At 44.1% G+C, this 26,079-nt stretch overlaps 2 protein-coding genes across 4 annotated transcripts in view; one reads left to right on the top strand and one right to left on the bottom strand.

Moving 5' to 3' along the window:
* The window catches only part of slco2b1 (solute carrier organic anion transporter family, member 2B1), a 32,065-nt gene extending 23,148 nt beyond the window's left edge, over window positions 1-8,917 (top strand). Inside the window, exons 13-16 of the mRNA XM_040150361.1 lie at window positions 312-472; window positions 4,809-4,873; window positions 5,683-5,803; window positions 7,042-8,917. Coding sequence (XP_040006295.1) covers window positions 312-472; window positions 4,809-4,873; window positions 5,683-5,803; window positions 7,042-7,237 — 543 coding nt within the window. The 3' untranslated portion in view covers window positions 7,238-8,917. The remainder of the gene's footprint in view (window positions 1-311; window positions 473-4,808; window positions 4,874-5,682; window positions 5,804-7,041) is intronic.
* Window positions 8,918-16,432: 7,515 nt separating this feature from the next.
* On the bottom strand, window positions 16,433-25,133 carry serpinf1 (serpin peptidase inhibitor, clade F (alpha-2 antiplasmin, pigment epithelium derived factor), member 1). 3 transcript variants are annotated; one of them, XM_040150398.1, is made up of 8 exons: window positions 25,038-25,133; window positions 22,533-22,593; window positions 21,630-21,825; window positions 20,665-20,820; window positions 19,112-19,312; window positions 18,763-18,902; window positions 18,437-18,647; window positions 16,433-17,217 (listed from the first exon to the last, which is right to left on the bottom strand). In XM_040150398.1, the coding sequence occupies exons 2-8, from the start codon at window positions 22,590-22,592 to the stop codon at window positions 16,967-16,969; spliced, it is 1,215 nt and encodes a 404-aa protein (XP_040006332.1). In that variant the 5' UTR covers window position 22,593; window positions 25,038-25,133; the 3' UTR covers window positions 16,433-16,966. The 3 variants fall into 3 exon arrangements, with proteins under 3 accessions (XP_040006332.1, XP_040006333.1, XP_040006334.1); XM_040150399.1 differs by having other exon boundaries at window positions 24,935-25,043; XM_040150400.1 differs by lacking the exon at window positions 25,038-25,133 and adding an exon at window positions 24,697-24,914.
* Between the last annotated feature and the right edge of the window lie 946 nt (window positions 25,134-26,079).

Raw genomic sequence — 26,079 nt, 5'->3', positions numbered from 1 at the left:
CCCCTTGGCTATATAATTAGTAGACACAACATATTGTTTTACACTGATATTACACAATTATATCTTCCTGTCAGCCCTACCGATTCTTGTGGTCTGGTTACCCTAAATGACATTTGTCTGGTTTTACATTTTACTGTATAATTTTATTTAGTCTCCCAGGTCCTCTGGGAGCAATAAACTATGTTTTTAAAAAAATGCTATACAAGTCAAAGTAATTATTATTATTATTATTATTATTATTACTATGAGGACTGCAGCCTGTAGAGGACGTTAACTCAGCCTGTATCCTGACAGTTTGTTTTTTTCTGCAGAACTACACTGGGTGTCAGTGTGTCGGCGGTCTTGGCTACGCGTCTCCCGGGACCTGCGGCAGTGGATGTGTCCACCTCCTCCGTCCCTTCATGGTTCTGCTGGGTCTCACCAGCTTCATTGCCTCCTTCTCCCAAACCCCATCATACATGATGATACTCAGGTATGAAAACATGGCACTAAAACTGACAAAATATGACCTGTAAGCATCTGTACATTCTCCGTTACTTCTGTTAAGAAGCAACAGCTCAGATCAGCCGGACTGCTGAAATCATCCTGCGCTAAATCCTGGCTTGGTGCATCTGAACCCTGCAGAGTCAACATGACAACAAAAAAACAGACATTTGCAGTGGTGGAACGTGACTGGGTACATTTTCTTGAGTACTATACTCAAGTACAGTTTTGAAAGTATTGTACTTATAGTATTTCCATTTAAAGCTACTTTATACGTCTGATCCACAACAATTCAGAGGGAGAAATTGTACTTTTTACTGCACTACATTTGACAGCTATAGTTACATTTTTAAAGATTAAACCCCTGGTTCCCAACCTTTTGTCCCTCACGGAAAGTCAGTGTCTAATCCGGGCTCCTTTTCATGTTTCTGATGTCTACGAGTTGTTATCACTTCTACAAGCGAGTGATTTCCTCTGTAAACGTCTCAGATGGTTTCATTTAAATAACTGTTTGAGGATTGATGAGGGAAAGGTACATTATTTCAGAAAAAAAAAATAAGATTAGAGAAAAATCCAACAACTGCAAGCTGGTGACCCTCTGGAGGGGCCCCACCCCCAGGTTGGGAACCAGTGGACTGAACTCTCTCCCTGTCTCTGACGTAGCTAAAATCAGCTCCACCTGGAGCAGCTCCAGCTGTAAAACGCTGCTGAAGCCTCCGTGACTCAGGATCAATGATCTAGTAATGATACTTCTGTACGTAGCTGAAGTGGGATTTTTCATGCAGGACTTTTACTAGTAATGGAGTATTTTTACATTGTACTTTTACTTATGTAAATGATCTGTGTACTTCTTCCACCACTGCACATCTGTCTGCTGTACTGAAACACTGAATAAGAGATCAAAGAGAGAGACTACCCTCTTCGATTTTAGTCTGTCTCAGGCAAACCTCTGTAATCATGAGAGAAACCTGGCGAAGTCTTTGCTTTTCAGTCCAGATACCAGGTCTTATACTGAGAACAAACAAAGCCTGTGTTAAAATTCTGAGTGTCAGAATCTGAGGACCAAACTCTCACAATTTGACTTCTTCTCCGACTCCACATTTGCGAAGCAAAAAATCCAAATTCAGCAGGAAATTACAAAGACCACAATGTACCCGCAGTGTAAACACCACATTTGCATGAACAGTGGATCCAGTGACTTCGGAAACTATTCACACCCCTTCACCTTCTTATTTTATAGCTTTACTTTGAAATGGAATGAATGAACATTTTTTTGCAGCTAATTTAGCACACAATGTGAAAACCTGTTTTTCGAATTTTTTATTGCAACTTTAAACACGCCATTCCAGCCTTTGATGATCTGAGCACCAGCATATTTTCAGGGATTCGTCGAGTCATTTTGCAGAAAATGGAATCCTTCAATCATCATAATCATAACTCCGCAGTAGTTTTCAAACTACCAACCGCAGTGACCGGAGGAAGAACTGCAGCTCTCAGCTGTGACACTTCTAGATGAGACGCAACAAGCTGTATGGATTCAGAGACAAACTTGTGGTTTATCTGTGCGTGCAGTATATTACGTCCCTTGACAAGGTAAACTTTTAATAAAGTTGACATTGCAACACATCGCTGCTGTAGATAAACGGACCATTATAGAAATGAGCCTCTCGACTGTTCGTGAACACCTGTTTATTCATTCTGTCGTTCTGATGACATGACTCCACGGAGATACTGCGCCTCTAGAAACGAAGTGGTTGTCAGGCTGAAAACCACAGCGTGAAGTTGGAGAGACTCTCTGTAGACCTCAGTTAGTTGTCGACATGTTCCTGCTGGCATTTCGTCTCTATTTCCAACGTAGCACTGGTTCACATTCACCACGCAGTCTGACACATTTCATAACTGATAGTCTTTGATATAGACCGAGACCATGTTGCACAATGTATCAACATTACCGTTGATGAAGCTCCAACCTGAACAAGAGCTGAGCAGCAGGAGATCTGAAATATTGAATATTGATTGATATTGATTGTCGTGACACAGCAAAACAACAGCTGGAACAAACTGACTTTTACACCTGATTCTTCACAAACTCCTGGATCCAGAACTCTGGGCTCAACGAGCTCCAGCTATGGGTCTGATCCATCAACGGGCGAAGTGGGACTCTCCTGTAGTTAACGAGCTGCGATCAGCTGATCCACTCTGTTCCCTGGCGGCGGTAGAGAGATGTTACAGAGTGATGCGTCTTCTCTCACAGACAATCTTTGGCAGAGTCCGGTCACCACATTAACCAGCAGGCTAGAGTTTCACATGAGTTAACGTCGGTTATCTACAGCTGATGTAGTCTCCCACAGCCGACGTCCTCACTTTAACCAGAGGGAGCAACAAGTTAGAAGCTGCTGACGCGACCTGACTGTTCTCTACATGAAAAATTACCAGGAGAGAGAAAATGTTTGATGAGGGATTCGTAAACATTGGAGCTTAACGAATCCCACAAACCGACTATTGGAGCCCAACCATATGTGGATGGGGCTTTAATGAAGTCTCCCCAAAGCTTTAGAAAACCCAGCTTCCATCATTCAATGTTTCCATGGAGCCAAAACAGAGAGAAAAAAAGAAGTTTTGGCAATAAGTGTGGAAATGTGTGAGGATGTGTCCTGCCATTTATCTGTTATTTCCTACAGTGAGTCTGAGTGTTTGGACAGTGACACATTTTCCATATTTCGGCTCCTTCATCCTCTCCTCGTCGTCCGCGGCCTCACTTTACCTGCGGCCCGGTTACACACGACTAGTTCGGAAGTGGTGTGTAAACTAGTTCACCCTGGAAAAAGTGACCAAATTCAGTGTATGTCTGCGTGTCTGCTAAAATGCTTGGCTTCGAATGTGCTGTTGCACAAAGCAGAACTGCGGAGCTGCTCACAGCTGCAAAACATTAGAATAAATTCCAAATTGTGGTGAAGGCTCCAAGAGAGTATTGGAAGCTCATATCAAAATGGTTATGGGAGAAGGCCGGATTGGAAAGGAGGACAGTTATATAATTGTTCTTTTGGGCTGAGGGGGAACATTACTTATTAATTTATTTATTTATTTATCCACTCATCCCTCGTGAGATGAACTGCTTTAAAAGATGGAATGATTAAATCAAAAAGTTTCCAGACTGCGTCACCCCAGCTCTCCACTTTGCTGCCTGTCACCTGACCCTCCGCTGCTGTCCCACCTGTTCTCCGTTTGATCGTCAGCCCCAGGTGTATAAAGCAGCCGGCTGCCACAGTTTGGCAGATCACTTATGTGGCCAAGCCGTCGGCGCGCCGTCTCGGCAGCTGCCGATACATTTACCAATTTTTATTGAGGCTTTTCTTCCAAAAACAAAAGTCTGACTCTTTTACGACTCGTAATGCCTTAATCTCAATGAATGTAGGCTTTCTATATAATTCCACAATTAATGAGGATAAAATATATAACTAAGGCAAACTGCTACAAAATGAATATTCTGTTCATGGTTAGTGTGGCTGCCAATTTACTGAGCTTTTTTTTTTTTAATTTTTAGACTTGGCATATCATGGTACAGTATCTTCAACAGTTCAGCAGTTATTAAATTCTCTCACTCTCGGTGGGTTTCTACTTTTCAATTTTGTGCAGTGACAAAACAGCTGAGTGGAAACGCTGAAATGTCACTAAAATGCTTTCTATTTTGGGCTGAAGCGGAGATGTTGGTGTGATGGACAGACTGAGACCAAGACAGCGAGAAATGCTCAACCAGAATGCAGGTTTCCAGGACTCCGACACCGCCTCAACATGATCGCTCTCAGGGTTTCTGCGCTCATAAAGAGCCTCTTTTTTATTCTGTGATTCTCAGGCAGATTTATGGATGTTGATCTGTGATTTACATCAGAGCTAATGATATCCTCAAAGAGAAGTCGTGTGTATCATGTCTGTGTGTTCAGGTTTGACTGAATGATGACAATCCATCCCTTAGTGTCCAGTTTTCACTGACTGTGTCGGTGAGGGGCCCAGCGAGCAGCCAAACCACACTAACACCCGCAGGCACCCGTCCCTTTCGCCTCACACAGTATTGTTCTTTTCCTCCCCGCTTCACCTCCGGTGAGGGGCCTGAACCATCAGAGGTCATTTGATGGTTCCGCAGCAGCCACCGCCGCCCTTATCGTCCATCGAACACCAACATTGCTGTTTCAGCACGTCTGCAAACCAAACGCCCACAGGGCGCGTCTGAATGCACACGCCACCCACAGAAAAGAAACTCTAATCTCGTCATCTTCTTCTTCGTCTTCATCTCCTCCATGAATGTGATGTTTATGTCTCCTCTGCAGGACGGTGCCCACCGAGGACAAGTCTTTTGCGGTGGGAGTTCAGTACATGCTGTTCAGGGTGCTCGGTGAGTGGAAACCTCGAGCGAGGCACGTGAGGTCTGCCTGCAGATTATTCACTGATCTCAGATCTGTTTCTCTCCTCTCACCCAAGTTTCAATGAGTGTTTGTGTTCATGACACATGATAAAATGTGACCACGCTCCAGTGATCTTTCTGAAGGCTTGAGGAAATAATAACATAATTGGAGCGTAGTGCGCAGTCCTCTTTGTTTTTATGCAGCTCATTACCATGACCAGCACCTAGAATATGGTGTGAATCCACCAGACAACTCCCCCTGACTCTACAAAGATAAGACTGGATGCTTATATAAAGACAAGACAAGAGAGGCTTGACATGAAAGTGTTGTGTCCACACGATGTTTGGAAATCTTTGGAAGTTTGAGAAATGTGAGGTAAAGGCTCAAAAATCAGTTTTATGAAAAATAAATGAGTTAGGTTCCAGAAAAACACCATCATACTTACAGGCTGGTTGTCGGTAGCAATGAGATCAGCTTGATTTTTATTTTTCTATAATTGAAGCAGGGCCAAAGGATGGTGAACTGAGGGACATATCTCAGCATCTACTGGACAGATTACCATCAGACTTCTTGTGGATATTCGTGTTCCCCTGAGGATCCTAATGCTTTTGGGATCCCGGCCCTTTTCTCTAATGCCACCAACAAGACAAAGTTTCCTTTTGTGATCTAATTGTCAGATTCCCACTATTAAACCTCCTGCTCCCCAGGAGATGAACATTTTTTTGGAATTCAGTAATTTCCTGCCTTTCATTACCTTTCCTGCATCACGCATGTCTCCATGTCATCTGTCCCTGTGCAGCCTTCATGCCCGGCCCGGTGTTGTATGGCAGCGTCATCGACACCACCTGCATCCTGTGGGGCAAGAAATGCGGCAGGCAGACGTCCTGTAACTACTACAACCTGGACCGCTTCAGACAGAGGTGAGGCGCTCTGAGACGGATTCACCTCTAAACGTGAACAACCCATTACGCCGGTCTCAGGTGGACCATGTGTCACTGTACACCTATCACAGGCACCATACAATTACACTGTTTTGGCCCAAATATAAGATGATATCCATTATTTGGAAAGTAGGTTTGAAAAAGTGGGGAGAGTCATCTTATATTTGAGCTGTGTTATTGTGTCATCAGTCAGTTTAGAGTGAGTCAGAGCCAGTCCGCCCTTAAAGTGTTTTATGAAACCAGTTTAACCTGCAGGAGTTTATGAAGGTTTGTGTAATGTTTTGCTGCCACAGAGAAAATGAATTCACGACAAGTGAAAACAAGTTCAAAGTTTCTCCTAATCTCTTTACCGAAAAAAATGAACCAGGGAACCAGAAAATCTTCCCGACAGCCAAGAATCATGGCGAGCCCAAGGCAGGAAGTCTGGAGTTGTTAACTGTGAAAGAAACCCAAGGAGACGAGGGAAATACGGTAGTTCAGACTTCATGCTCCGACAGCAGCAGCAGCAGCAGCAGTGCGGTGCCTTGACTAATATGTTGCTAAGCTATTAGGCAACCAAAGATTTCATCCTGGTTCTTTCACCGCTCTCAACAGACCAAAATTCACTCTGTACAAAGGCCATTATCGGTGTAATGACCTACACCTGTATTTGATAAAGCAACATGCCACCAGGCAGGTCAAATATGTACCATTCAGCTAAACACGTTTTAAAGAAGGGCCTTTATGCGCATTTTCATCTGGCTCATTTAGACGTCATTCAACATATCAGGGGCAGAATGATTAGGTGTTGGACTTTTTTCCATCATTGCTCCTGATGGTCCACCAGGCATCCAGTTCTGATGTTGAGAAGTAGAATATAGGAACCGAAAAGCAGCAAATCCAGTCATATGAAAAAACGATACATGCGTTTTCTTAGGAGGCAGACAATCTAGAAGCTATGGTAAAAAAAAAAGTCACCGGTTGTATGACATCAGTCGGCTAAAACTATCCATGTTCTCAATAGGAATGTTATCTGGCCGCAGCTGTTTGACCTTTGCCTTGAAGATTTTCTGCTACAGCTGTGGAAAGTGTATGTGTCAGCTTTAAAAAAAAAAAAAAACCAAAGGTTTACTCAGTATGTAGTCATAGTAAGAATTCTACAGCAGACATTAGCCTGGACCTGGCCCCAAACACCAAAACAGCAAGGTCCATGACCCCCTGTGTGTTTGTGTGTGCAGGTTTCTGGGCCTGCAGGTGGTTTTTGCGTGCGGGGGGCTGCTCTGCTTCCTGCTGACCGTCGTGGTCCTGCGCAGGAGGGCCGGACGTCAGGAACCAGAGCCGAGCGTTAAAGGAGGGTACGAACTGGTGAACGAGCAGAAAACAGCGGAGAACTCTTCTTCTAAAGAAAAAGAACTGACAGGCATCAAGACCTGAGGAAGCACAACCAGAGGATGCGGGGAAAGACACAGAAAGGCTGAAGGAGGAGGAAAAAGAAGAGGATCAGCTCTGAAAGTTCTCTAAGACGGTCAGAAAGGGACACGGCAGCTCCTACAATGCAAACTACTCAGTGTGTGTTGAGTTTTTCTCCTGACTTTCATGTAAAGGACCTGTCAGCCACTACATTGAGGCTAAGACACTTTTTGATACTGTTTTCGTACACTTCAATACCCTGCTTATAATGTGATGTCATTCATGTTGTTGTTCAAATGATTTTTAGCCACGTTAGCAGCATGTCTCCAGGTCCACTACTATTGGATGGATTTTTTTTTTTTTTTTTTGGGTGTTCATGGTCCCCAGAGGATGAATCCCACTCATTCATGTTTCATAAATACCTGCAGGACTAATGACATTCCCGTCGGCCTCAGCTCTATTTTTTGCTTACTGGCGATTAGCAAATGTTAGCATGCTAACATGGTAAACTGAGATGGTAGGCAGCATGTTAGCATGCACACATAACAAAGAGCTCTATCAGTAAATTATATTCATGCCATTCATGCGTCAACCAAAGAAGGAATCTACTGCTCATGCTCTGTGTGTCCAAAATGTGGAAGCTTGAAGACATTTTTTAGGAAACCTGGATACTATCGTGTGGATACTAACAGCAGAATATTACAATCACGAATAAACTCAAGGTTTAAGAGCAAACTGAATATGTTGACATCGTACGAGTCATGTGACTGTTGGCATCAGGCTTTTTTTTTTGCCAAAAAAAAATGCCAAAAATTATCTGAATTATCTGGAAAAAAAAGTTTCTATTTGTTTTAGGGAGTTTGAAAAACCCACAAACATTAGTCTGAATTCATAAGTCTGACCTTTTGTAATGTAATGACTGAAAATCACATTCACATACGTATTTTTAAGCAAAGGAAATGTATACAATCCTTCAAACAGATTCTTTTTCAAATGATCTTTTATACTGACTGACTGCTGTGTCTCATAAGGCCAATTCACAGATATCCAAACAGACATCTTGGAGTCATTTTGTTAAATGTTTGTTGTTTCGTAAGGGGTTTTTATATAGGGGTGTTTTTATAAATATTTTTGACATTCTGACATTTCGTGGTGTTCAGTATTTACAACTCTTCTATGTTTGAAATGGAGTTTTTCCAACAGGCCACTGTACAGCACCAAGGGAACAGTTCAGTATTTGCTGTGTTTTTGAGCCCAAAGATGTATCCTGTGCACAAGAATTAAAAATTCAAAATCTTTTTTAGGATTTCTGAGCTTTTAAACTGGAGAAGACAAGTGTTGCTAATTGAAAATGTATTTTTCTTCCAAAGCATAAATCCTGTGTCTGCTGTTTTTTTTTTTTCATGTGATCCTGTGTCTGCTGAGTTTTTCAAGGACGGAGGCACAGATCAAATGAACTGTCTAAAATAGCAACTAAACTTAACACAATAACATTAGCATCACTTTCTGTCAGTCCCAGTCACTGGCCTTTGGTCTAAGGACGGAGAAGATTCTGCGCTAGTGGTTCTGTGTCTCTGCCTCCTCACTGGATCATTCCTGTCTTTGATAAATGTTTCTAAACTGAAACTGTGAGCGTCTCTCTGAGACTCCAAGCTTAAACTTCAAGCCAGTCTGAGTGAAATATAATAAAACTCTGAACACAGATTAAGTTTGTTATTCAGCGTGGTTTCTGCTGCTTCTACGTGATGACTGTTCTCACCTGAAAGTCCACAAGACGAAACCAGGATTTCTGTTTGTTCTGTCCCAGGACCTGGAAATCTCAGCAACACTTTGTTTTACGGGTCTTGAATTTCCAGCTAATTGCTCAGAAACTCTCCTCATAATTTCCCGAAAATCTGTCTTTATCTGTAAACTCACAAGGAGATTTCCAACGAGGGCCTATGGGGTTTGGTGCTAATTGTGAGGGGAATGGGAAAAGTGTCAGTTACTTCAGGTCCAATCTTACTTTTATTGGTCCAATTCGAAAATGTGTGTGTGACCTTGATGCCAAGAGCTGGTTGAACCGAGCTGAAAATCACGAAGCTACGAGGCTGTTTACTGAAGAGCTCACAAAAACTAGACTAAATTACTGGTCACAGTTTTGAAGTTGCAAGTCAGTTAAGAGGGTTTTCTATCTTTGACTGTGTGGGACTTAAACCAGACTGACCTACTGTAAGACTGGTGCTTTTTAAATTTCTCTTATGAGCATGTGCCCTTAAACACAGGAGGAAAATTTTCAAAATGAGGAGCCAAATACAACAGGACGATTTCAGTTATGTTGTATCTGAAGGAAACATTCCTCTGACTATCTGCACACCGAGACGAGTCCAGGCAGCAGCTTCAGGTTGTCACCGGTCGGGAAAATCTTGCCACCCCTGCGACAGTTGGAGCAACAACATCTCCGGCAGGTTCAAACGTGCTGCAGAGATAATGTCTGTCAGTTCAACAAAACCTCACATTCCTGTCTGACATGCGGAGATTCATTCCGCTGCACGGACGTGACCCCGGCCCCCTGAGTCTGAACAGTCAGTTCACCGCTTCACGCCACAACACATGGCGAGCAGGAAGTCGGTGAGAAGAAGTTACACAACTCACTCTCGTAAGAGCAGACAGACTCAGATACCAGTCATATTTCAGCTGTAATCTGAAATCTCTCTCCACCAGGAGCCTATTTCCCAGATAGAGTTTTGCTAAACACAATTATGGCAACCACTTTACTTTAACAGCCCTTTTTCAGCAGAGTCTAAACATTTGATAAACAGTAACATATTTTAACAACACAAGAATGTAGTTTATCAGCGGCTCTAAGGACAATTTTTTGTTTCTTTAACGTTCGGTGTTTGTTCTACTTATTTCACATTATTCCTTCCTGTGTTTCACTGTGTTGTGGTTCATCGTCTGTTCATCCAGCAGCCTCCACTGACGGAGGAGTTGGAGCCGGTGACAGAGACGCTGATAAACACTGAGATCTGGTCACAGCTGCACCAGAGTCTGTCAGAAATAACTCTTGTCATCTTGTGACAGTGAAGTGTTAGACAGGAACCCGTGTGTCAGTCTAAAGGTCAATTTCATCATGAAGACATGGGACAAAATAAGAGGAAGTGAGCGTTGCTCCCGTAGATGTCTCGGTGGGTTTGTTTTTTCAAGGATTTTGTTTGTCGCATACACAAGCAAACAGGTGCAGCGACATGTGGAGAGGTGTTCTCACCGAGGCCGTGAGAAACGAGAACTCTAAAGAACTCCGAAGGGTAACGAGTCTGCAGCCGCGCAGCAGCTCTGTGAGGCCGTGCTGAGACACGGCTGGGATTTGAGCTCAACGCTAACATGCTGACGTTTAGCAGGTATCGTTTCTGCCACGTCCACCATCTCAAACTGGGCAGACACTGTGTATTTGGAATAATCTTGTGCATGTGTTAACTCACACTGCAGGTGTCAGTCGGCTTTTCTGTGCAACCAGAACCTGTGATTTTAGCGCTCGGACTGTACAGATGGACTGAGCCGCCACCACGTGGAGCCGAGTATGAACGTAACACAACACTGCAAATCTACTGTGGCGTTCGATTCCGTAGACACGAAATCTATCGCGTGTCCTGGAAGAGCCATCCCTTCCTCAGGTTTTCTCCCATTTTTTTCGGGGGAGCTTTCCTCGTCCGATCCGAGGGTCTGAGGACAGAGGGGGTCGGAGCATGCTAACCCGTGCTAATGAGCACTAAACACAAAGCACAGCTAAGGCTGATGGGAATGATTATTAGGATTCATCCTGGGGGGAACACGGACGTCTGAACCACATTTCACCTCGATCCATCCAACAGCTGCTGAGACGTTTCAGTCTGAATTAAAGTGGTGGAAATTAAAAAGATAAAAAAGGAAAGTGTTCATCAAGAAATAGTTGCAGCCTGTGACGCCTGTTTTTTTTTCTGTTTTTATACAGATTAAAAAAAACAAATATGTTAATGAGGGAGGATTTTTGAACTTTGGACAGAGCTAGGCTAGCTGTTTCCCTTAGTTTCCAGTCTTTATGCTAAGCTAGGCTAACCACGCACTGACTCCAGCTCGGTGCTGAACACACAGATGAGACTGATATCCATCTGAACATCTATCTCACAGAAAGAAAGTGAATAAGGGAATTCCCCACAATGCGAAACTATTCTTGAAGACAGGGGCTTGGAGAACGTACCAGTGTATAGAAGAATAAATGTGTGTTTGCGTGTTTGTGTGCAGATCTTTCTTCTAAGGGTAACAACCTTCAGACCTCCAACCCTCAGGCTACAGCAGGTTTCCTGTCGGCTGGGTTTTGTCTCCATAGGTCTTTGTGTCAAAGACTCTGTTTCCTCCCAGATCTCTGCAGGAGCGTCTTTAGCAACACAGGAAACAGCTTCCAGTCTCCAAACCCATGGGGAAGGGGAGAGTGAGAGGTCAGGGAACATGCCTCATTCCACAACACCTACGGTGTGTGCGCTCCGAAAATACAATGCAACATTCGGACGTTTTAACCTGAGTATATAAAAGGTCACCTCGTGAGCTGAATTATGACCTGCAAACGGGTCATAATTCATTTGGGCTCGTGGCTGTGGTCTCGAGAAGGGTGTTAGTAGCCGTCTCCGTTGGGGATGTCCTCCGTGGCCAAGGAGATGGCAGCCTGGGTGCACAAAGTTCCTCTAAAACGACTATCTCAGGCCATTTTCACCGAGGATCCTGTGAGGATCTGGGCCCATGACTCATGATCTATCCAGGACCTTAATAGTAGTGGACGTAAAAATGTGAAGTTGGTCCTGAGGCTGACACTAGAGGAAAGGTCATGGAGACATTCAAATTTAAACAATAATAATAATAATAATAAGGATGATGATGGTCAGGTTTATTTATATAGCACCTATTAAAATCAGCAAAAGGTGTTTTACATGGAAGTTTTAATAAAAATACATACACATTCCCACAGATATCTCATTAAAAAACCACCGGGAATAAATCAATGACTATAGATTATAAGAGAGCCTTACGATAAGAGGGAGGTTTCAGAAGCGACGTAAAAGACGGTACTGAGTTTACTAGTCTAAGATTCTCAGGCAGGTTCTTCCAGAACAGTGGTGCCCTGACAGGAAAAGCTCCGTCACATTCGGTTCTCAACCTCGCATCAGGACCAGCCAGGAGGTTCCTGCCTGAGGACCTCAGACTGCAGCCAGTTAGAAGCTCGGAGATTAATTCAGAGATGTAATCTGGGGTCAGGCCACGAAGTGCTTTAAGCGTAACGAGCGGGATCTTAAAATCAGTTATAAAAGCAACTGGCAGCCGGCGGGAGGACGTTAAAAGAGGCATGATGGGCTCTCTTTTCTTGCTCTGTGTTTGAAGTCTGGCTGCTGCATCTTGTAGAGTTTGGAGCCAGTGAACTGATCTCTGATTTATGCCAGCGAGGGGGTTACTACAGTGGTCTAATAACAAGGAAATAAAAAGTGTGTTCGACGGATTCCGAATCTTCAAAGCTTCAAATTGAGGGAATTGTTGCAGTGTTCCTAGGAGGGAAGAAACAAGACTGGATTACTGTGTCGGCGTGTGTCTCGAAGTGGAGGCTAGAGTCCAACGTCACGCCGAGGTTTTTAGCAGAAGGCTGGGGATATTTTACAGAGTGGACCAAGTGATGGCTGGAAGCGTGGATGATCAGAATTTCTATTCCGTCTGAATTTATCTGAAGAAAGTTTGAAGCCAGTCAGTCTTTTATATCTGCTGAACAGTATCTTGTGGAAAATGCTAATGCTACAGAGGTGGAAGGTGAGATACTGTCCCAGACAGGGACAAAAAATCTAACGTTGGATAAGTAGGAGTCAAACCCCGTCAAGACCGTCCCAGAAATACCAACCCAGTGCTGGAGCCCATCAGTCAGTGTACTGTGCTCAACTGTGTCCAAGGCTGCAGACAAATCTAACAAGATGAGGACGGAGCATTCTCCTTCATAAAAGGTCATTTAGAAATTGTTCTGTAGTTGTTGAGGTCAGAAGGATCAGGGCCATTTATTTATTTATTTTTTAACAGTGGTTTAACACAGCAGCTTTCAAGTGGTCGGCGGCGCAGCCAGAGGTTAAAGGTAAATTGACCGTAGCAACCAACCAGGGAGCAATAACATCAAGCAAGGTGCAGTGAAATTTGGGAGGCAAGGAGTCCACAGGGCTCGATGAAAGTCCAAAGACTTCATCCTGTGAACTTAAAGAGTTTTACTTCAAAGACAAAAAAGACTGTGGATCAGATTTTTGTTCTGATTTTCATTCTGGAAAGACAAGGGCTTCTGAGGGTGACCTGTGATGTTTTCGTGGTGAGACTGAGCAGTCTGCTTTCGCTGGCTTTTCTCTCGGCGGTCTGGAGGCCTCTGAAGGGGTTTTTACTGAGCGTTGGTCGCCCTCTCGTGGAGACCGAGGTGGGCTGGATGTGCAGAAAACTGGGAAGCATGAAGTAACTGCAGCAATACATTCATGCACAAATGCTCTATTAAATTAAAGTCCTGCATTCAGATTTTTACTGAGCCCAGAGGTACTGTAATGTATATAATGTAACAACTTCTTAATGTAATTTTGCACGTTTCTTATTTTGTTTGATTATTTGTCTTTATCTGTCTTCCGCCTCGTTAGCTCGTTTCTCGTGCTCTTGTCACATGTAAAGGATAGAGTGGTGCAGTTTGCATGTTTGTCTGGAAATGAAAAAGGCTGCGTCTCCAACCCAGTCAGTCAGGACAATAAAGAGGAGACGCAGAGAGGATTCCACCTCCTCCATTTGCTCCCCATTCTCCTCCCTGTCAGCTCACTAGCTTCTGGGAAGTGTTTCAGGAAAACCTCAGGAATCTCAGCCTGCGTGGAAAATCGAGACCACATGTGTGCAACGCACACACACACACACACACACACACAAAACTTGTTGTTTAGACGACTTTTCTAATGAAGTCTGGCTTAGAACGTGTTTACTCTCATTGACACATCCAAAATACATATGGAAAATCTCTCTGGCATCAGTGCCAACTTGGAAAACATGTTGTTCCAAAATCCTCTCCTCAGGGAATGGGGCAGAGGGGTCATGTGATCAGCATTTCACATGTGGTGAAATGATCAGAGACTGAACAGAGCAGCTGCTCCAGTGTCTGCAGAAAAACGTTTCAGTAATGTTGGAGTTTCACGTCTGAATCATCTGAATGAACCAAGGTCTGAGGTTGGGTTTACATTCTATAATCCTGCTTTTTACTCTTCTCATGTTGCACAAATACCATCCTTTTTTTCCAGCACTGCTGTCAAACACACCTGTGAAATAGATTTAAGCGTTTTCTCATCACATTTCATTCAGATACTTGGGATTTTTATCAGTTCGGGATCCGAGCTGGTGACGAACCCGCATTACTTTTTGGTACAGCTCCCCCTGCTGGTCATAATGTGCATCTTTTCTGATGTGTGCATGTGCTGCTTCCCTTCAGGTTGTTTCATGATCCAGCCTGGTTTGGAAAGCCCTGTACAGAGGGGGTAGGGAACCTGGTTCTCGGTCCTCCTGGCCTGAGATGTTTTCTTTTCAGTTCTTTCTTTTTCGGGGGGGTGATGGGGTCGGGGGTCCTGTTTTCGCGGCTTTCTTGCAGTTTGGTTTGTAATTTTGGTCGCTGGTGGTTGTTAAGCTTGGCAGGCGTGTCCTTCCCCTTTAATTTCCTTTTGGTGGTATTAATCTGCGGGATCACATTCATCAAGTAAAAATAGTCCATGAACTGATATCAGTATCCATCAGAGTTTCCTACAAAGACAATCAAATCTTCTTCATTTACAGTAGATTCTTCATGACTTTCAGCTGCCGCGCATTAAAAATCTGCTTCTTCATCAGTAAACATTCATTTAACGGACATTAATGCTGCATATTGGTCGTACTTCACGCTTACCTGTAGTTTTCAGCTGCACTGGGCCATTTCTTAGTTTGGTGTGTCTGATCTGACGGATATGATGATCAACAAATAAAACACAGTCCATGCTACTAAATGTCACAGACTCAGCTGTTATTCTTACAAACATATTTCTGCCCGATTTCCACAGATCGGACCTGTAAAATAAAGTGACTCAGTGCCGCACATTTTCTATCTAATCAAGGATTTTTGTTAGTTTTTCAAGGGAACCCTGACGGATATTGAACCTCAAATATAAACATAGCAACTAACACTTTCTCCATTTACCTTATAATTAGTAACAAATTGCATAGGCCTTTCCTGGAAATATCCATGTAATTTACAGCTAAATACCAGCTAATATTTAAATAATTGGGAGTATAATTTTCAGGAAATTAACTGGAAAATTCACAACCCTTAAAATAAAGTTACCGATTTTTTTAAAAGAGGGTTTTTAAAAAAAAACAACATGTTTATTATATTTCCTTTATTATATTTTCCTAATATTTCCAGGGTTTCATAAAAGTTATCAATTTAGTGTCTGTAATGAAATTCAGGTGTGACATCTTCAACACTGTCTGAAAACTTAAGTTAGCCTCCTTCGGGGGTTATGTAACATAACAGTATGAATGGTGCCAGTATGAAATATAAAAAAACTGTGTGCTGCTGGCTGCAGAGTTCATTACGCTATAAGAGATTACACTGTAATAGTGTAATGAGCTGAACATAACCACTCCCTTGTTAAACAGATGGTTGATATTAATACAGAAAATAGCATGATTCTAAAAGACTTTATAATAATTATTCTTCCCCAAATAAGTTCCTCCTTAGATAATGTTAAGAATATAACATTTACTTTTCATTCTGAGAGGAGAAGTGACTCCTGGTTCCCTGTGTTGAAGCTGAAACACTCCCATCCATCACATCGACCTTCACACCCTTCACATGAATGTGACACTATGTTTGGCAGTTGCACAAAAATTTTGGCACTGATTGCAGGTTGTTGTCCTGCAGAATCCTCCAGTATGACGGGTCTTTTAAGAGAAACTGAGCTGGACAGAATGAAAAACTTAAAATGAAACTAATAAATGTTTGTACGAGGATGTCAAAATGAAACAAGTTCATCCTCTGGAGAGCAGGAATAGCTCCAGATAATTTAATGATTCGTAGCTGTTGGGATGTCCCACTCAGAACAAAAGTTTTGAACCAACTTCAATCACTATCTTTACGCCACACAACTGGCAGGAAAAAAATAACTTATCTGAGGACACAACAAGGGGGACACATTTCGTTTTATTGTCGTGTTTATTTCTTTGAACGAAAATGACAATATTTGATTTCTTAAAAAACAGTCCTTTGGTAAGCTCAGGGTATCATCAATGTGTTTGAGTATCAGATTAACATGATCATACCAACGTGTTTCAACATGAAAAGTAAAAAATCATGTAAAATCAAGATCAAATATCCTTACAAATGTCTGCCACAACAAACGCAAAGCAAATACCTGAAATCCATCCTAGGACCTGCTAAGAGAGTGTGAGTACTTGTATGGCTATCTTTCTGAGGACCACAAAGACAGTTTGAGTTTTCGACATCGGGACTTAGGTCATTTAGGCCACTCCTCACACCTTCAAATGGCTGTTTGAGGGTGAAGACTTAGTTTTAGGATTCAGGTTAAAATCGGGTTTAGGTTAGGGATAAGGTAGGGTTAGGGTTAGGCAGTTTAGCTGTGATGGTTGGGTTAGGGTAAAGGCTAGGGATTGCACTATGTCAATGAATGTCCTCACAACTACAGAAAGGCCGACATGTGTGCACGTGTGTTATATCGTCAGGTCCTTGGGGTTGACCACCCTGCCGATGAAGAGCAGGGCCCCCGTTGCTTCGTCCCGGATCAAGTAGAGGAAGGGGCGGTCCACGCGGAACGATAAGTGGCTGGGCGTCGAGTTGACGCTGGGGTACTGGTTCCCCTCGGGCGCCGTCTCCATGACAACCTTGTGTTTGACACTGCTGAGCTTGGTGGCCTGAGCTGAGATCTTCTCCAGGTCTGGGTTCTCTAGCCAATCAGAGAGACCTGCAGAGAGGGAGGGAAGGGAAGGGGGAAGAGGAGGACGAAAAAGATGAAGATCAAGAGGAGGAGATGGAGACAGCAGAATACAGACAAGGAGATGCAGGTGGAGGAGGAGGAGAATAAGGAGGAGCAGGAAGTGAGATAAGATGTAGATATGTCAATAAAAGACAAAAATAAAGAGAAATTTTCCTTATCAAAGAATTTACATCACTATCTGCCATAAAAAGCTGTTAAGGCCAACGCACAAATCAGTGTGTCTAAATACCCCACTGTTTTATTTTACGCTTCAGAAAAGTTTTATCACATTCATTGCCCTGATCTATGTATACATACTGTACTTTGTTCCTCTGTGCTGCATTTAGGATATTTTATCCCACATATGCTCCTAAGGTCAATAATGAACCTCCCATCCATGTTCAAATATGTACAGGTGTTCCAGTTTGCAGATGATATCACGCTTTATTAAAGTGCCCTTTGTTTGTCAGGAGTTTGAATCTCTCCCATGTTTCCAGGACACTGGTCTGAATACGAACATCAATCTGCTTCAGTGTTTTGGTTCCAGTCGCCTTTGTTCAACTGTGAGTTTAGTTTAAAGCTAACTCATACACGCTGGAGATGCGACAAGGACCTTGAAAAATGCGCTGGCTCTGCCCAATGCTACTTAAACACTCAAAAGTCAACCAGCAGCATAAAATGGGTATTTTAGAAGAGTTCAACTCTATGCAAATCAAACTCGTTTTGATTCCCTGGTGAAACAGGCACTCAAAGTCGTTTTCCAACTCAATTGCATGAAAGACCTTCAATCATATGGGAATCGAGAAAAAAGGTGATCATGTCCGTAAACGGCTTACCAGTTCTCTCGGATAAACCTAAACAATACGAGCTGCAAGGTCTTGAACGGTAATAATGATGCATGGAAACATTTCACTTAGGACATGAACTACTTTGCTGTGTGCCAGTGTATTGGCAACACGAGGAAAATACACGTCCAATCAGGGCTGAGTACGTGTTAAAGCTTTTTTGAGTCAACAGGGTTATTCAGCTTCAACAGCCTGCAGCTCTCTGACAACATTCAACCTCATAACTTATTTGGTATTTGAAAAAATCTCTATTTGTGCAATATTTGTTCTTTTATTTTCATTTCCATCTGTTTAAATTCAAAGGAAAATTTTTTAAGGTCATTGATTGTCAGACCTGGTCCTGGTTCTGGTTGTGGACTCACCCAGGTCGCTGAGCAGTGGCAGCAGGTCTGTGGAGTAGCTGAGCCTCAGGGTGGGCAGAGTTAGGGACACCTGGGCAGGGAGGAGCGTCCTGGAGAGGTCCTCAACGAACTCAGCGGTCAAACTCTCCTCCAGCAGGGTCATGTTGGAGGTCACCTCATCTGGCAGTAAGATGAACATGCTGATATCGTCCTGCATCTGGATCTGAGCGATCTTGTGGAGGAGAAACCCCAAAAAAATTTCGTTCAGGGTACATCTCAGAAAATGGGCTGAATCAATAGTTGTACTTCAGCTGTTATTACGTGTTTCAGGAGTAGAAAACACTTACTGTGCAGCTCAAATCTGAATCGGCTCCCATCTTCACAGGGTAGCTATCCTGTTGCATCATGGAAACGCGGACAGGTGCCCCGCCGTCTACCTGGAAGTTCTCCATTGCTCCACTCTGGCTGAACCGAGTCACCCACTTCCCTGTTTACGAACAGAAAACTGAGTCATCGCTGAAATTCATGCACCCTCAACTCTATAATGACCTTGTAGTGAGTGCGGTATAAGTCTCCAGTATTAATCCAAGAAGCAACATCAAACTGTCCAACAGCAGGAGCCAGATAGAGAACCTTCCTTTGAAATTAGCAAAAGATTTGGAGAGGAGTTAGAGTTTAAAAACCTCCTTGACGCACCTTTAAAGTAGGTGGCGCTCACAGTGTTCACGCCAGTGTTTCTGGGGAAGGGTTTGTCCAGGAAGCGCTGCACCTTCCCGCCCGTCTCCTTAGCCACCCAGTCACTGATTTCTTTTACATCTTTGGCTCCTACCAGTGCCTTGGGACGAACGCCATACTGCTGCTCCACACGCGTGAAGAAGTCCTGCTTTAGACGAAGTCCTGCAAACAGTCACACGAAAGGTGGTTTCATGAATAAGTTTCAAGTTCAGACTTTGACGGATTAGGAATAAAATAAAATAGTGAAAAACAATACAGATTTTGCAGATGACAGAAAATAAGGGGCCTGTAAAAATTCGATTGACTGAAGATTGTGTTTTCAGTAAGATGTAGTGGTGCGAAACTTTAATGTGGAAAAGAACAAATGTGTTGGTTCACAGCAATTAGAGCAAAAAAAATCTTCTTTCTTGGGGGGGGCCGCTTGTGTCGGCGGGGGTTGATTACGTACACTCACTGCTGTGCGCTTCTTTTGCATTAGTCTGGAATGTTGACGCGCTTTAACTAACTTTGTTGTCGCTGGCCAGTGAGCTCGGTCCCAGAGCACGCAAGCAGCGCGCCATCATGCGCGCCCCAGTGATAGGTTCAGGTTTTGACGGTTCACTAGCCCACCGATGCGGTGGGCCACCACCTTTTGTCCCGGTATGCCCGATGGCCAGAAGACGACTGCATCTGTTAACCTTTCAAACAGCTTACATTCTGCGTCTCAGGACTTCATACAGCCGCCAGGCTCACAGCCTCCCCTCGCTTGTCTTTCCCTCCAGAACTACAGCGATCCCATACACTCTGGGATCCCAGTGGCGGAAATCCATCGTAGCAACTTTATAAGAACTTTATTCTTATAAGAACTTTATTCCTTGGCTATATTTTTTTTTGGACTCCGGGAACGGGGATCCAAACAAACAAACGAAAAAACAAAAAAAGTTTGAATTTGTCAGTCATTGGAAACGTACAATGAAATGTTTACTATTTCAACTCTGATGAAGAATTTGTCCTTTGGTACTTTAAGGAATACCGGAAAATAATCATATAGTAGAGGATATAGATCATACACTGAGGATTCACCTTTCTGTTACTAAACCTGCATCTTCAGGCTAATTTAATTCCCCTTTACGTACGAAAATAGTTACGTCCATTTCAAACGATGTAACCGTCACTGCCCACATACTTCAATGCGTCCTTTACATTGGCATGGATGTTAAGCAATGCATCCACTAGAGGGCAGCTCAGAGTAAAAGGTTTCTGACAACAAAGAACATGGCGACAGTGGAGGAGGTCACAAAAATGTACCTGTTTGTCCCTGATTCGTACGGTTCCCTGAAATATCTAACGCGTTCCATTTGTTTGTTGTTCACCGTCACTCTTGTACTAGATCTTTTCCCATAAGGTTGAAGTTTAATGCTGGAAGAAAAGAATGTAAGTAAGCCATGCTTTTAGTTTGAATAAGTCTTCATCATAGTTGAAAAGAGACGAAGTTACGCGTGGATCCCTGCTGTTTACATCCCACAAGAACTCACGTCGTGCCAGGTAGATGCGCGCGGCGGTGCTCAGGCCTTTTCCAGGCGTCCTGATCGAGGCCAGCAGGTCTTTCAGGGTGGTGTGGAGCTGAGGATCCTGCAAGGTGTGGTACCTTAGAGCCCTGAACAGCTGCCGTTCAGCATTCTCAGACCCTCCTATGGGGATAAGAGAAGTTGAAAATTTCTGGTAAGATTCCTATTGCATATTTTCATGTGTCGGTGACAATTATTTCAACACCTGTTTCCTGGCTGAGGCATGCTAAGGAACGAGGTCTAATGTGTCAATATTACTGCTCAATACTAAATGTTACTATTGAAGCTACAGTAAATTTGTATTTTCTTCACTTAGAGGTCACAGCCAGTGGAAAAACACTGACATTATTGTGTTATGGTTAACATAGTAGATAAACAGCTTCAGCAGACAGAGAGCAACATTATCACCACACAATGATGAGATTATTCAGAGAATATTAGGATTTTTTTTTTACTTTTATCACGTCTCGAAACGCCATGTATGAAGATGAACCCTATGTAAGTGACCAGATATTTGCTTTTGTTAGGATCAACATCATTAAAGTAAAGATGAAAACAAACCAAAAAACTAGACCCGACATTTTCACACTTCTTTTTTTCTGCTTTTTCCCCCCGTCTCTTTTTTAGTCTGGTAAGGTAATCCTGAAAAACAGTGCTAAACTCACTGCCTGTATATAATTTCCCTGCAACATCATTGCAAACAGAGGAAAAATAAGTACATATGGAGAAAGAAAAGAAAATGAACACGTCACACGTGGAACAAAACCAATAATGTGACACTACTGACCCCCTGATAACTGGTGTTTTTGGGGAGCAGCAAACAAAACTGAAATAAATTTCAACTGGTTTGGCCGATGAGTCCGTACACACCGTGGCGGCCAAAGCCAAAGCACCAGTTTGGTTTTAGTTTGTAGTGTGTTTTGTGTCTTCACCCAAGGACAGCTGCGTCATCACCGCAGACACACTGATGGGGGACAGGAAGACGTTGGCCGCGGCTTCGCGACTCGCCAGAGCACGGAACAGGTTGTAGCCGAAGTCCGAGGTGGCGGCAGCCATCTTAGTGGTCGGTGTGGTGAAGAGCTCCACATGTTCCTCTTCCCCACCCGTCTCCTCGCCTCCCGCCTCCGACTGGAACACATCAGTAAAGACAACGGTCAGCAGATCTGCTGTCTGATAGAACATGGAACCGGGTCACCCCGAAACATCAGGGATTTTCTCCTGATTCTGGGCTTTTCAGGGAGACTGCAAACAAACTTTAAAAAAATATGGATTTCAATTGAAAGAAAAACATTTTGTAAGAGGACATGTTTTACGTGTCATAATACAAAGGATTTAGGATTTCATTACTAGGCTTCAGCTGGATGATATTCTGCATTTTTCTTATTTTCAACAAATCCCATGTTCCTTCATCACCTTGAAAACACACACACCGTCCGGCTTCCCCAAATACTCACTAGAGCACCAAACGTGGATTAATCCGCCACTGAAAATAGTCCCCAACATGCACTAGCTCCTCCTTCTTGTTTGATTAAAAACTAGCTGTTTTTAGCGAGCAGCTGTTTTAGGAAATTACTGAACCTTTTTTAAATGAAACTATGTATTTGCGAGGTGTTTTTACAGATTCGCGTCTTCGGTAGGAACCCGTGGGCTCGGAGCTGAGAGAAAGAGGAGGGGAGACAGAAAGAACTGAGGGACGCACTGCCACACTGTTGGTCTGGGTCTGCACATGGGATTTGCTGAAAGTAAGAAAAATGCAGAATGACCCCAGATTCATCTAAGTTTAGCAGCAGGTCTGTCAAACAATCATGACGCGTGGAAACAGGGGATGCGGATACCTGAGCCTGACAGAAGCCCAGGACGACTCCAAACACCAGCAGGAAAGTTGCTCGCTTCATCCTGAAACACAGACACATTCATGAGGCATGAGGATGAAGATGTGTCCTGACAGGGCTGAGACGGGGCAGACGTGCAGCTCCAAGACCTTCTAAAGACCCAGCAGTGCCGATTAGGGCTGGGTATCATTTGAAAATGTTTATGTGCAGGTTTGATTCCTGAGTTTCCATCTTCCATTTAAAACAGCAACTATCTGGTCAGGGAATAAACAGGCAAGACCAAGAACCCGATGAGATATTTGATACCAGCTTTCAGCAGCTGACAGCTTTTGCTGCAGATCATATTTCAGTCGGTACCAAAGAAGTACTGGGGACCTATACCCAGTCGGTGTGATCAATAAAGCTGAAAGACACAATTTCATCTAACACCTCACTGCAGTCTCATTCACAGGACATCAAATCTGCTGCGTTTTCTTCAGCTCCTCCTTTCTCCTTACGGGGCAAAGACAAACTAAACCAAACCACGCACAGAAACCTCTAGAAGTTTATATAATGAATCATCAAACCGCTTTTTTCCATAAAGAAAACAACTTTCCTTGTAATCATGTGAGGGAATTAAAATCTCAATTCTGAGCAAAACCAAAAAAAAGTGATTCTCACCAAAATGTTTTGACAGTTTTGGGGAAGCAGCTCAGTGCCCCGGTGTTGAGTCCAGTTTTACATAAACACACATTATGTGTAAAACAGTAAAACAGGCTGAGGAAAAAGGTCTCGCACACACAAAGTTTCCTTTGTTCTTCTAAACACATCTGGACCTGGTTCTCGTGGTTTCACAGAAACAAAAGTCTGTCATTTGAACCTGAGACCACACACACACCAAAGGCCTGATGAGGAACCCAGACGGTGTCGTCCAAAAGCCTCAGAGGCTGCGGTTTCTTTTTCCTCAGGTCTGAACTCAAAGTTCTGACTTTCACGGAGACGCTGATCTTCTCATCCACCGCCTGCAAAACCCTCAACAGTTTCCCAAGTGATCTCAAGCCAATAAGAAAAGTAAACTCTGAAATATGAAGATATACGAAGACCTTATTCTGTCCCCTTATCGTTCCATATATAGCTTTACTATGTGGAACTATAGACAACAAATGCAAATCCATAGAGAAGGATAACTGTAAAGCAAACTACCACCAAAATCACTGTCTGTTAAATTAAAGCCTCTAAATTGTAGACATTTGGTCGATTGGTTCATCCAGGGAAATGAATACCAGACAAATCAAGCTACTTCATCACACTCACATAGAAATGATCTAAAACTCCATTTATAAGATCATACGATAATGTTTGCTTCGCTTTATCTTCGTCCTCTGCTCTGGACTTTCCCCCAGCAGCACCTTGGACGTCAGATGTCAGACATTTTCACCGCGGCGCCAAGGCAACACGGGACTGGAGAAGTGTTTGAAGCCCTGGTCAGATTCGGGGCTGTCTGTGGAGACGGCGTTAACCGTTTCAGCGCCAACAGTCAGAAACAGGCAGACCAACGGGCGGGGAACCTTCTGCTCTCCAGTTTTCAGTTTGTCCGCGTCGAGCAACAAAGTCACACGTTGACCTCACGTCAGCGCCATTCAAACTGTTAGAACGAGTCACTAATTCACACCAAGGTTGGACATCATCTAACGTGTTAGAGCGCAGATCTGACTGGTGTGGATGATGTGCACCAGAACGCAGACGAGGGCCACATGGAGCTGGGCTGACTCCTCGTCTCTGAGGTTTTCAAACACTGAGCAGGCCCTGATGGAGACCCGCAGAGTCCTGCAGCAGCTGACGCAGCAGACACGTGGTTCCTGTAGGAACTTGTCTCCCATGCTCACAGGAATGTTTTCTCATTGGCTGCCAGTCAACTCTGCGATTCCACATCAGGGATTTTTAAATGTCGAGGTCACGACACCGAATGGGATGTTGACCCTGGTACCGAAGTCTTTACAGCCCCAAATAAGCTCAGTGGAAACTGATTTTAAAAGTCAAGCCTGAGAGCTGAGAAAAAAAACCAGCAAAACCACAGCAACACACTTCACCCACTCGGTCCCCACAGAAGCGACATATTCTAAAGATATCCAGCCGCCAGAGCTGGTGCGTTTCACGCCAGATGATCTGAAGATTCTCGTTTGTCTACCTGGATCCGTGCTGAGACGGAGCACTGACCCTGCTGCCGCTGCGAGACCTGAACTATTATACAAACTGCTCGGTGTTTCCTGGCACAGCGACGCAAAACCGAGCTGAACCGAAGAAGGTTCAAATCCTCGCAGACTGGAAACAGTCAAAGGAGCTGCGGGGTTTTTCTCTCGGTGCCGACAGATCGGACAGATGAAATGGACCCCTCCGGGTCGTCTGCTGGACCGTCAAACGTGTACCTGCGCCTCGCTTCGGACTCCTTCGCTCAGAGGTGCAGCCTGAAGCGCAGCTCCGCTCCGACATCGAGCAAAAGTTAAAAGCTGTGCTCAAAAGCGGCCTCACCTCTCCTCCGCTCCCGGACGGTCCACGTCGTTCTGCGTCTCTCTCGCAGCAGATGGGACGAGACTTCGCCCCGCCGACGCCTCCTGGCCCAGCGCCCGCGGGGGCGCGCGTCCGGCTGCTGCCAACGGAGCGCCGGGGGCGCGCGGGGAGGACACGAGCAGCTGATTTCGGGTGAATGAGACTTCACGGCGGCTTTGGGTGCAGCTGCGCCACCGCAGAACCTCTGCGTGTCTCAGACCGAACTGGCGCTCAAAGCTCAGTCAGTTGATCAAACGTGAGACCTTTGAGCCAGGTCGTGGAGATAATTTTTATCCAGTTCGATTACAGTCAATCAAACTAATCCTGCTGGCGAAACCCTACAGATGTCTCCGGGAGCCCTGAATGTTCTCATCAGCCCCAGGAAGTCCTTTGAGAGACCCTCGAAACTCTTCCTTATCAGGTTCCTTTGAGTCACCTGATGCATTACCTGGTACACAAAGACCCTGGAACCTCCTAAGTAACCCAGGAAACACATTATAATGCTGGAGTACCCTTACGGCCTCCAGGGAACCCTGGTATCTCCTTAGAACCCCAGAAACCACCTCCAGAAACCCTGAGACCCCCTTAAAAATCACCTAATACACGGTGGGGACCAGGAAGGTGTACTGGAACCGTGTTGCTGTCGGAACTGTGGAACCTACGAGTACACCTTACAAACACGCGGAACCCCCTTCAGGACCCCTTACCTTAGACATTAGGACGTCAACCTCATGAAACTTGAAGGACCCATGAAACTTGAAGGGCTTTGGGAACCCCCCAAGGTCTCTAAGGGACCCATGGATCCACTGTATGGACGACTTGACCCCCAGCAAGGACCTCTTCACAAAAATAAAGAATCCATTTAGTACTCCCAACTCTTTGCCTGTCAGGCAGCCCTTGCCTTCTTGGCTGTGTACTGGTTTTAACAAGCTCCACCAATCAAAGGTTTAGGTTATAGGTAGTCAGAATTGGGTCAAGACAAGAGTTGGAGACTCTCTCATTCTAACAAAAGAGCTAAGGTTTG

The sequence above is a fragment of the Xiphias gladius genome, chromosome 17 (genome assembly GCF_016859285.1).
Source record: "Xiphias gladius isolate SHS-SW01 ecotype Sanya breed wild chromosome 17, ASM1685928v1, whole genome shotgun sequence".
Taxonomy (NCBI): domain Eukaryota; kingdom Metazoa; phylum Chordata; class Actinopteri; order Istiophoriformes; family Xiphiidae; genus Xiphias; species Xiphias gladius.
Note: the sequence above shows the minus strand (reverse complement) of the source record. Positions and strands in the feature narration are given on the sequence as shown.

Coding starts and splice junctions, on each gene's coding strand:
- serpinf1 (XM_040150398.1), bottom strand. CDS start 22,592: ATGAAGCGAGCAACTTTCCTGCTGGTGTTTGGAGTCGTCCTGGGCTTC. Junction 18,903..19,111: donor GAGCGCCACCTACTTTAAAG/GTGCGTCAAGGA, acceptor GTTCGTAAACAG/GGAAGTGGGTGACTCGGTTC. Junction 18,648..18,762: donor ATTCAGATTTGAGCTGCACA/GTAAGTGTTTTC, acceptor CTCCTCCACAAG/ATCGCTCAGATCCAGATGCA.